Source organism: Schistocerca gregaria, chromosome 3 (assembly GCF_023897955.1).
Source record: "Schistocerca gregaria isolate iqSchGreg1 chromosome 3, iqSchGreg1.2, whole genome shotgun sequence".
NCBI classification, from domain to species: Eukaryota; Metazoa; Arthropoda; class Insecta; order Orthoptera; family Acrididae; genus Schistocerca; species Schistocerca gregaria.
The window spans coordinates 579,583,492-579,595,929 of record NC_064922.1 but is presented as its reverse complement, the minus strand read 5'-3'; the positions used below and the strand labels follow the sequence as shown (position 1 = coordinate 579,595,929).

At 40.0% G+C, this 12,438-nt stretch overlaps 1 protein-coding gene across 1 annotated transcript in view; it reads left to right on the top strand.

Moving 5' to 3' along the window:
- Window positions 1-12,438, top strand: part of LOC126354569 (protein cueball) — a 164,637-nt gene that overhangs the window by 129,203 nt on the left and 22,996 nt on the right. The window contains exons 2-4 of the mRNA XM_050004314.1: window positions 7,970-8,179; window positions 10,840-11,020; window positions 11,117-11,617. Coding sequence (XP_049860271.1) covers window positions 7,970-8,179; window positions 10,840-11,020; window positions 11,117-11,617 — 892 coding nt within the window. The remainder of the gene's footprint in view (window positions 1-7,969; window positions 8,180-10,839; window positions 11,021-11,116; window positions 11,618-12,438) is intronic.

The window sequence follows — 12,438 nt, the reverse complement described above, 5'->3', positions numbered from 1 at the left end:
AGAACAACCATAGATCACTCATTCTAATAAGGAAGGTGGTTCATGTAAGCTGCGACAGGCCGTTTTCAGACTGCCGATGTTATTGAGTGACGTTAAGTCCTTGTCGTTTCTCTTCTGTACATAAGTTTTGTACTTTATAGAGCCAGGAAACGCCTTGTCAGCAAGCTTTGAGCAGACTGGAGCATGGATGAACGTAGAAATACCATAGTGGTCCACGGCGCAGGCGCTGCAGTCTCTCAGCAGTGACAGGTTTGTAGCCCGGTTCCCGATCGTTGCCCAAGACGGCTGACGCGCGCTAAAAGCGCGGACGCTCTAGGCTCGGATGCAACGGATTAGAACAAGTGATGTGTTAACTGCCTTTTCCGGAAATCAGGAGCAGATCTTGTAGCGCGTTATTTCTGGTCACAATTGTGCTGAGTTGTGTTTATAATCACTCTGAAGTACCGCAGAGAGTGTGACTCGATAACGTATTCCGCGTTGGGCTCGGCGACCCGCTTGCTGCCGTTCGATAGACGTTGGCTTTGCGCCAGCGCCGGATCTGAACATCTCCCTTGCGCCATTAAAACAACTGGAATCATTAAGTTATATTACTAAATCATTATTATTCTTCTTCTTGTTTTGCGTAGATCAGCTGAGGCCCTCTACTTAAAACTATGGTGTCATCTAGAACACTCTTTAAAAAAATTTTAATTTTGATCGCTGTTTTCAAACAATAAAAGCTATATCTTAGAACGTATGTAAGTGTTTACCAGCTGACTGCTCTTCGCCACCCACTCTCCAGCTGCCGTCACGGAGAGTTAATGGTTTGAAAACGATCGTACCACGATCGAAACCGATCACCTGATAAATAAATTTAAACAACTTACATACGATCATAGACTCTTTGTTACTTAAAAAATTAAACTGTGGTGTTTGTAGTAGGTTTTGATGTTTGCCCATTAGCTGCGCGTCCTCAGACTGTGTTCCTTCTCCTTTGTCCAGAGGACGCCTGTCTTTGTTGGTAGCTTGCCCTGGGACTTAATTGCTGAAGCACTTTCATGAGATGAGATGTGTCGGGCCTTTTAAATCTCCGTACCTCCCACTTCCGTCAACCATGGTGGCTTGGTCATCGTCGTTTGCCAGTATGCGAGATTGCAGCCTTCTGGGATACATCTTGTAGACATGTCCACACAAGGCTATATGTCATTTCCTATTCACGTGTGCAGTATTTTAAGAGGTCTTGCTTTCGTCGTCTTTTTTATTCGTTACCTTCGTGGAACTGGTCCCAGTATCTTCCTCATTCTCTTTCTCAAGTTCGTCTGTGAGACCCTTGGCGTTGAGTTCTACACGCACTGAAGTATATAGGGCTTGAGCTCGCGCGCGCGCGCGCGCGCGCGCGCGTGTGTGTGTGTGTGTGTGTGTGTGTGTGTGTGTGTGTGTGTGTGTCCGGTAGCGCTTGGTTTTTGTTATGGGAGACACACTTCTTGTTACAGGTGCTCTGAGTCATTTGGTATTCCAAGTCCAGCTTGTTAATCCTAGTTCATAATGACTTTCTCTCAGGAAGATCCAGCCATTCTCCCAGATAGTTAAACCTGTTGTTTCTTCTCTCTTCTCAACTCAGTGCTGTGGCAAGGAGGATCACTTACGTTCGTGATGTATGTTTGGCCTACCATTGCTGCTGCTTGTCTAAGATCTTTGAGCCAATCACTGAAATTTCTGTTGAATTAGGTAGAAGTGGCAGATTGTAGGCAAATGGCAGCCAATCAACATTGAACCCATTGTGGGTAAGCCCCAGACAGATGGAATTAGTAATTCCCTGTCTAGTTAACACTTGCCACCACTAGCTTATTGCCTTTTGTAGTGCACCATTGAAGAGGAAAGGGGGGAGAGCATCGCGCTGTCTTAATCCTGTCTTGATCTCAAAACAAGGACTGTTGATATTTTTAAAAATACCGGGAATCCGGTATATCGATATTTTGAAAGATACATTTGCCAGCACACGATATATCGAGAAACTTTCGATATACCAGCGGAAAGAATATCGACGTTGCTGCTAAAAAAAATACACAAAAAAAAGCTGCAGATTGTAAATATACTGCCAGTTTTAGAGCTGTGTACTTCAGATTATGATTTATTATTATATATTCTGTACATCAACGAACTAGCAGCCAGCTTATCCCCCTTAGAGCAAGAATTGAAAGGAAAGCGATGCACGTTCACGCTTGGCGTTAGCAATTTTGCTGACAATGGCACAATAAAAGGTGTCCGATAGGTCCGTCGTTCGGTTTTGTCACATCGGATTTGTCTGGAACACTCCACGTCGACTTCCCTGATTTTTAATTTCTGTAGACGCCAGTGACCTAGCAGTTGCGTAGTGAAGTTTCTGTGGTAGCGCCGAGTACGTCAGTATTTGCCCTCACACGTCTCCGCACAACACAAAGGCCAGCCTTGCCAGTTAGATTTTTGTTCATTAGTTCCAGCAACTGCTTTCGAAGAATGTGGAAGAATGTTGAAACTTCCTGGCAGATTAAAACTGCGTGCCGGATTGCATTGTTTTCCTTACCAAGTAAAGTAGAGAATAAAAGCAAGAGAACGAGTTATGAATAAAGATAGTTTGATGCGCTTCCTTGCAATGAGCAGAGTAGCACAATAGTTGCAAGGTGGCACAACTGCAGCAGTGATGGGCGTGCCGCCACAGAAGTCGGCCGTGACCTTCGCGTACAGCAGCAAGTAGTCAGCGAGACACACCCGCCAACAGTAGACGGCGCCTGCTGCTGCTGCTATCAAGAGCATGCGGAGCACATTGGGGGGGGGGGGGGGGGGGGGGCGGCATTGCGTCATTATGTCATTATTTGACTAGCCCGTTATTACGAAAGGCGCGCGCCGGCGCACTGAAACAGCCTGCGAGCGGTCCTCGAAACGTGTTTTGCGCGGAGCAAACCAGCGTATCAGCACGTGTGGGTAGAGACCCGAGTCCATATTTTTTCCTTCTTGCTCTCTCGCGACAGACGTGCTGCTCAATAGGCATAAGCTGATCACCGTTGAAAAGCATCTGATACTCGATACCTCAAGTATTTACGTACGTCGGCTCTTTTGAGACTGAAATACTTTCTCCAGTTTCGTTTCTCCGATTTATTATCATCCAGAGGGGTCGCAGCCTTAGTCTTTCTAGTCTTTGTACTGGTCTGATAACTTCATCAGCACGGGCTGTTGTTTGGCAGTAATTGGTAGCACACTGTTAGCGAAAGGCGAGATCTTGTCTATAATCAGCATACGGTAAAATAGTTACTTCCTAGGTCCAAGTAGTTCCACTAAATTTTCGTGATATTTTAAAGTTTAATTTACCTACTTTTTTAGTTAAGTCCGGAATTTAAGTTTATGAGTAAGGTCATTACAGTCTTCTATTGAAGACAAAGTTGTTATAGAGGCCGGACATCATAATGAAACACTTACGCTAGTTTAACAGTCTGCATCACACAGGTTATGAGTTTGGGCAGACTGCCATCAGCGGATCAAAACGTAAACGGGGAAAAAAAAAACCTATATCACGCCAAAAATAATACTGAATGTACCAAGTGTAGCCTAAGTGCCACACAGTGACCAGTTGCGTTAAAACTCTCCCTGCCCAAATACCCTTGCTTCGCTGATTTCAGCCTTAGCAGATTTGGAAGGAATGAAAGATCAGACATAACGTCTCCAACCTACAGAATTAAACAATGATGCTGGTGTAAATCTCATTTATGAGGGCTATCTGAGAATAATCTATTGACACGTAATCAGCATGGCTTCAGAAAACATCGCTCTTGTGCAACGCAGCTAGCTCTTTATTCGCACGAAGTAATGGCCGCTATCGACAGGGGATCTCAAGTTGATTCCGTATTTCTAGATTTCCGGAAAGCTTTTGACACCGTTCCTCACAAGCGACTTCTAATCAAGCTGCGGAGCTATGGGGTATCGTCTCAGTTGTGCGACTGGATTCGTGATTTCCTGTCAGGAAGGTCGCAGTTCGTAGTAATACACGGCAAATCATCGAGTAAAACTGAAGTGATATCAGGTGTTCCACAGGGAAGCGTCCTGGGACCTATGCTGTTCCTGATCTATACAAATGACCTGGGTGACAATCTGAGCAGTTCTCTTAGACTGTTCGCAGATGATGTTGTAATTTACCGTCTAGTAAGGTCATCCGAAGACCAGTATCAGCTGCAAAGCGATTTAGAAAAGATTGCTGTATGGTGTGTCAGGTGGCAGTTGACGCTAAATAACGAAAAGTGTGAGATGATCCACATGAGTTCCAAAAGAAATCCGTTGGAATTCGATTACTCGATAAATAGTACAATTCTCAAGGCTGACAATTCAACTAAGTACCTGGATGTTAAAATTACGAACAACTTCAGTTGGAAGGACCACATAGATAATATTGTCGGGAAGGCGAGCCAAAGGTTGCGTTTCATTGGCAGGACACTTAGAAGATGCAACAAGTCCACTAAAGAGACAGCTTACACTACACTCGTTCGTCCTCTGTTAGAATATTGCTGCGCGGTGTGGGATCCTTACCAGGTGGGATTGACGGAGGACATCAAAAGGGTGCAAAAAAGGGCAGCTCGTTTTGTATTATCGCGTTATAGGGGAGAGAGTGTGGCAGATATGATACACGAGTTGGGATGGAAGTCATTACAGCATAGACGTTTTTCGTCGCGGCGAGACCTTTTTACGAAATTTCAGTCACCAACTTTCTCTTCCGAATGCGAAAATATTTTGTTGAGCCCAACCTACATAGGTAGGAATGATCATCAAAATAAAATAAGAGAAATCAGAGCTCGAACAGAAAGGTTTAGGTGTTCGTTTTTCCCGCTCGCTGTTCGGGAGTGCAATTGTAGAGAGATAGTATGATTGTGGTTCGATGAACCCTCTGCCAAGCACTTAAATGTGAATTGCAGAGTAGTCATGTAGATGTAGATGTAGAATCTTCGTTAGGTTATAGATAAATTACTGGAATAGTTCTCAAATAACACCCAGACGTAATGGACCAAGGCCATGGGTATCAGGAGACTTTTATCCTCAAGGGGAAAAGCATTTTTGAAATCGTTTGGGCTACAAAAACCAAGTTTTGTATGTAACAAAAAATTTGATATCTTAAAGAATTGAAGTGTAAGAATTAAGTATCGAATAAAAATGCTGTAATGAAGAATCCTACCAAGTGAAGTGGCACAGTGATCGGTGCACTGGACTTGCATGTGGGACGATAGTGGTTAAATCTGCGTCCAGGCATCCAGATTTAGGTTTTCTGTGATTTCCCTTGAAAAACCATGGCAGATTTTTCCTCATCCTTGAAACATTCAGAGCTTGTGCTCTCTCTAATGACCTTGATGTTAACTGGATGTTAAACCATAATTTCCCTCCATTCCGTCCTTCCACTCAACCACATTGTAGGGGAAGGTGAGGGGAGCAAGTACCGCCACCCCTCCCCCTGCCCCCAAGTCTCGCCCTTGTGGCCACTTGTGATTACTGCATCCATCTCATTGCCTTATTTTTTTGGTTTACCAGAAAATGTGTGGTCCCATACAAAATAGCACCAGCAGAGTATATTGAATATATACAGGGAACAGCTGCACAAATGGAAATGGGCTTCTTGATCCACAGGAGAGCATCATAGAAATGCTGAAAAACACTGAATTGTCAGACTTTAAAAATTGCAGGAATCTGTATTGCCTGGAGAATCTGAAGATACTTTTCATGTCCTTGATATCACTTCCAGGGACTGTGAAGATGTGATTAGATTAATTACAGCACTTGTAGAGGGGTTTAGGCAGTCACTCTTCCTGCACTCAATAACCAATTGGAATGGGAAGAAACCGTAAGTACTATCCTAAGCATCCTCTGCCAGACACTTCAGTGTTGTGTGTGGAGTATGTATGTAGATGTAAAATGAATTTATTTGAAAAATCTTAAAACTACACTTTCGTATTACCACTGTACACAGTCCTCATTTGAGTACAACCATTTATTGTATCCTGTAATGAGTGCTATGAAGAATGTACAACAAAGTTCGCAGAGTATTAGTACACATGTTGAGGTGACCGCAAGGGGGGCGGGGATGGAATAACAAGTGAAACTAAATTAAGTCCTAGTTGATGTAAATAGGTATGGTTTGATTAATGGTTTAGTAGTATAGTATAATGGATTTGTGTCTGGCAAACTGAGGTTATATAATAAGTCTTTCAGAGAATGTAACATTATTTACTTTCAGCTCTTAATATCTTAACCAGTATAACAAAGGGCTTCCATCCATGTGTATCTACAGTACATATGCTTTCCACAAGCCACTGCACAGTTGTGGCAAATAGTGCATTGTGTACCGTTCGTGAAGTGACAAAGTGGATGTCATATTAAGCACAATTTCCAACTGTAATGCCAATTCTAAATGGCTGCTGTGGAGTCATATGGCCATCCAAATTTAGATTTTTATGGTTTCATTTAGTCGCTTAGGGTGAAAGTTAGGATGGGTTTTGTGTAAATAACACAGCTAATTGTCTTTGTCAAATCCAAGTTACTTCTCGTCTATTAACCTCACCATCTATGACATACTAAACTTTAATAATCTATCCTCATAGATAGGAAGTTGAAAGTCTCGCTTGTTAGATAAATATACCCTACTAGGGATCCTGGAAATACTTCACAATTGCTAAATAGGCATGGGAGATGCATACGCGCTCCAATCTCCTTACCTCTTCTCTCTTTCTATCTCCTCTTACCCCGATTTCTTCCACCTCCTCCTGTTCTCAGTCTATCCCCTGCCCCCTCTCTCTGACCTTGAGTCCTGTTTATTGTTATGGCAAATAAAACCTTGCTTGGGAACTGAAATTGCTAAACACGAGTGGGAGAATTGGTTGGGATTGTTGGCAAATGGGATATGAGAGTTCTCTCCTGCTGCCGTATCTTTGAGGATAGTAACTTTAGTGACAGTATTTTACACAGTTTAAATCTGAAAATGGATAGGATTTCAGAGTTTTGGACGAGTTAGATTCCATAGTAGCAGCTGAGGGGTGGGGTGGAGGGTGGGGTGGTGTTAATAGTAGTGTTCTAATCATAAGCTCATTAGCTCATTAGCTTTTCTATTTCCTGTTAAAACTGACTATGAGAAAGGAGATGAAACTGCACGTTCTTATAGCACAGTGTGGAACAGCGTCTTCTTTCTCACAGTTGGTTGTAATAGAAAAGCTGTACAATACTGTTCATTCAGACATATGTCAAATATTTTTTTGGTTATAAGAGCATTGCATGAATATCTGAACTAAGTTGTTCAAGAAATTTTAAGATTTTTGATAATGGTGTTAAACACCGTCTTGGCTTTATTTGGTAGAATTAAAAAAAAAAAAAAAAGAGTAAAACACTGCTGAACCAAAATACTGCTCTTGTAAATGGATTTATTTGTTTTGCTCCATCTTCCTCTCATGAAAATATTCTGAAATAATGCATTTTATCCACATTTAGAACAAAAAAAAAAAAAGTTGCTGCCGTCCAGAGTTCTGACCCTTGATGTATATCTATGTGGGAACATTGCACATGTTTATAAGGAACCAAATACAGATGAATTAATTTACCCCAGTTCACCCTGGTTCTGTCCTTGATACCAATTAATTAAAAATGCATGGATAAGGAATGACAAATTCATAGGCCAATTAAAACCTGGACTTCCCTTGGATTCATTCAATAAATTTGCATATTGAAGTCTGCCAGAAGATAATTCTGTAGTTTAACACTTAAGTAAAGCAAAGATGAGCATCTCACCTCTAATTACAGCCTGATTTCATTCCACCAAATAATTTAAATATTGAGAGAGAGAGAGAGAGAGAGAGAGAGAGAGAGAGAGAGAGAGAGAGAGAGAGAGAGAGGTAGGTCACTGCTTTTAGAATATATAGAGCTGAGAATTAAATAAGATAATGTGTGTTATCATTTCAGAAGTTGACTTTAAACCTCATCTCTTCCACAGATCTTGCTGTTGCTGTGGACAGTAAAATCCAGTTATTAATCATTGGAGGCAATGAAACAAGAATTAGTGATGGGGGATTTGACAGTGTCCAGGAATTATCGTACAATCAACGTGATGAAATTTATGTTGTGGATAAGAAGGGAAAAGACTCTTACATTTACAGCTACAAAATTGGGATTCCAGAACAAGTACCGAAAATGATTATTTCTGGTAAGTTGGGTTTCTAATGTTTTGAGAACAACTTGCATAATTTGTTCCTTCTATTGGAAAATAGACTCTGCAAATATGCAGCTACTCACTTAGTTTACTGAATGTCGAGGAAATTTAAAGGTGCTAGCATATGTCAAAATTATTTTAATCTCTGTTGATCATTATCATAGAACTGTTTAGTACGTAATAAATGTACATGTGGAGTGTTTAAACAGCTGAAAGATTCTTTTATTGGAAATAATATTGTTGGGAGTGTTTATGTTCAAATTCAAAACATAAATCAATGCAACAAGCCCAAATGACATGTCCAAGACTTCCGTTGTCATGGAATGTGGCAAAAATTTCGAGAGTGTGTTTGACTTATGCTTCAGTGACTACATACTCTGCAAGTAGAATGGGTAGAATTTCAGTGTAAATGCCTCCAGGAACATTTAATAAACGATGAATTAATGTCTACAATCATTAAGCCTGTTAGACCTATGTAAACTTCAAATGTAGTAACTTTTTGTAGTTGAGGGCTTTGAAAGCTCAATGTCAGTTTCTTTTGGAACAACCAACTAGATGTGGAAATGACAGAAACTTAGTGTTTGGTCTTCATGATGCAAAGGCCACTACAGTACTGTTTTACAATGGAGGACATGCATAGCTAAATTTAAAATTGCTGAGAATCAAACAATATGCTAGGTCAAAAGCCTTCAGAAAAAAGGGCAGAAAATACAGCTCTTCTGTAAAAGATGGCATCCTCATGCCACTGCATAAGAAGGGTAACAGCAAGAATACTAATAAAATGAGCCCCATCACTCTCTTACATGCTGATTAAAAGGTCAAACTATGAATACAGTTAGTATTAAAGAATTTTGGTCAATATCAATACAGCAACATGTTGGCCAAAATGTAATGTCACCAGCAATCTCCATGATAAAATTAATGCCTTTACACAAAGCAAGGGTTACAGTTCACTTATAACTTTGAGAAGACATATGTTGTCATAAGCAATAAAAATATCTGTGAAACCATACATAAAATGGGCAAGACCAAAAAGTATGGAAATCATTGAAAGAAACAAAAGAAACTTAAACTTGTCTATTGAAACTGAGCATTCAAGCCAGTAAGAATGCCCACTCTCAATTGCCCAAATGCCATTGCTGCAGAGCCCCTCTTGACAGACATCACGGCCACATCATGTGGTGCGACTATAAGAAACATCTGGATATATTGTGCAACATACGCCGATGACATACAGGATACCGTATCATCACTGGAGGATCTAATTTTAATGCATTGCTTAATCAGCAATTTTACTATAGCAGTGGGTGCTCTGCTAAATAAATGAAAATCTCCTTGTTGCCATTTGTAGCGACTTCAGCCGCATAGTACAACTGCCACAAAATGTGTGTGTGTGTGTGTGTGTGTGTGTGTGTGTGTGTGTGTGTGTGTGTGTGTGTGTGTGTGTGTGTGTGTGTGTAAATAATCAGTACCCAACAATATGTCAACACCAAATTCCCAGATGAAATCGTACTGCCACAGACAATGCAAACACCAAAAAACTAGGTAATACTGAAACTGAATTACTTAGCATGGATGCTTTCTGTACCTGTTGCCATAGCAGACAACATTAAATGTGTGCTGTGGTGGTTACTATGAGGAGAAAGAGCTTTAAGTGCATCAAGACGCCTTAACACTCCCAACCACAAGGGGCAAAAATTGCACAACTCTCCTGACTAGCTTCATGCATGAAAGTGTGCGGAGTGGGGACCATAGTATTGGAAACATTAATCAACAAATGGGAGCTAGTAAGCATGTAGTTGCTCTTCAAAATAACAGTAATACCAAGAGCTTTAAAATTTATTAAGTCATATTTTTAAGAGTTCAGCTACATAAACAAGAACCACCGTGCACAGAATTTCGTAACAAGGCTTTTTAACAACAGTGAAGGTAAAAAAATAAAGAGAACTCTATCCCTCGATAAACCAGGATATTATCTGGAGGAATTTACACAACAATGTTGTAACATCTAAATTAAAGCCATGTGGGACCTGACCATCAATGAAAAAATGGTAACCAATTAAAAAAGTTATACAACATTCACCTCAGCACAACTTTCACATGTGCAACATATGATTCCATTGATACATTAATTCATAGGTTCCACCTGTGGAACCATGTCTCCGATCTAGTTATGCATCTTGTGATCGACTGCATAACATCAGACTGTAGTGACATAACTGAAATGATGGGACTGGAAAAGCTGCAATACCCCCAATCCGAAAACAACACAACCATTCAGATGATAGGACACATGCCTGCTCACATAACTCACAATCAACCAGCTGTTTTCAGCAGTTGTTAATCAGGCATAAAATTAGAACAATAAAATTCCATAAGACCTAGGCAAAATTAATTTGGCTACATTGGGAACATAATAGTCAAAACTACTATAGCTAGAAAACAAGAGGCCTTTCCCAGTTCCAGTGTGCTTTAGCTTGAGATTATTATTATGTGTGTCATCGCTGTAATTATCGTGTACTATATTAAAAGCTTAAAACTCTGACAGACTTTACAATTAAAAAAAGAAACCACAAAAAAGAAATGTTGTTCAATGGTATATTAGTTGTTAGCCTGTGATGAGAGGTTGTGTAATTCACTCTGCTGTATTACAGAACCAGCTACTAAAATAATGGGTGTTGCATATTCCAATGTGACTGATGCCATATACTGGACAACAGGAAAAAAGGGTGCTTTAATGTGGTATAAACATGCCTGGCAGACTAGTAGTGGCAGAGTTCTCCATCAGTTTGAGAATGTTACGCTACAAGGAATTACTGTAGATAACTGTGGCCGGTAAGATAATCAGCCACCTCACTATGGTAAATTTTAACATCTTGTAGATTTATTTATGTCATTCTGTGATACAAGGCTTCTCTCTTTCTCTTCCAGCTACCTGTATTGGACCAACACTGAATATAGAAATTCTACAATTGAGAGAACAAGGCTTGATTATTTTCACAGAGAAATACTAATAAAAGAGAATCTTTTTAACCCAATGGGTATAGCTGTTGACTGGCAAACAAGAAAGCTATTTTGGTGTGATGATACTGAAGGTGATGCTTTTCAGATTGAACGAAGCAATTTAGATGGAACAGGTAGAGAACTCTTGTACAAAGGTTCCTACGATGAACCACGCACCATGACAGTTGCTCATGGAAGGCTTTTCTGGATAGATAAAGCAGATGGCAGACTTTTGAGCCTTCGAACGATGGATCCCAAGGGTTTGAACCCATGGACAGTACAGCGCTGGGGTGGCCATAAAATTTTGAAAGGTTTAACATCGGTAGTAGTTTCATCATGTTATGCAACCAACCCAAGTAAAGAAATTTTGCCATGGGTTACACCTGATACTGAAATCACAACTTCACAGACAACTGCAACTACAGATAGGTAGGTGTAATTGAGAACTATTGGATAACACTAAGTTCTTGAATCAAAATTTATAATATACTGTTTGTTTGCATTTACTGGAACAGAAACTTCAAAAAAAATTTTTATTCATTCAGTAAAAATGTGTGTTAATGGCAGTAATGCAGATTAATAATGTTGAAGTAAGAAAAGAGAACCAATGGTTTAATACTAAACTGCCTTGCAGCAATAACGGTATTGTAGTAAACAGAGGAATTTGTTCTTTGTTACAATTTGTGTAGACCACAACTCCCACAAGGCTGAACAACTGTAATTGATTTAGGAAGAATTGTTCCATATTATTTTAGTGAAATTTATATTTTTTATTTAGGTCATACTATTAATGAGAAAATAACATGCCTTGCACATTTTCACTCGTTTATTTTTCACTTACCATATTTGTTTACTGTATGCATGGAGGTAAAAAAGATAAACTGACAGGAATATATTGTAAACAAAGTTTTCCATTGCCAGCAGAGTGTCTAAATTAATTGAATGGCCTAACGTTATAAATATCAAAGATGTCCAAGGCCCTCCAAATAAGACAGAGGAACTAAGCTGGTGAATTTAGTTTTTGCTTTCAAATTGAGGAATGCTCGTACATTCTGTATTATTTGTCAAATCTATGGAGCAGCCGCTGGCCAGGACTACCCTTTAGTCAGGTCTTAGATACCCCTTTGCCCTCTATAAATAGTTTTTAAAACAACGTTTAACAGTATGTTGGTATGACATTCAATGTAAACCACACCACTCTTAAAGTTGAGTAATCCGATTAATTAGATTGTGTTTTTCTCACTTTGATA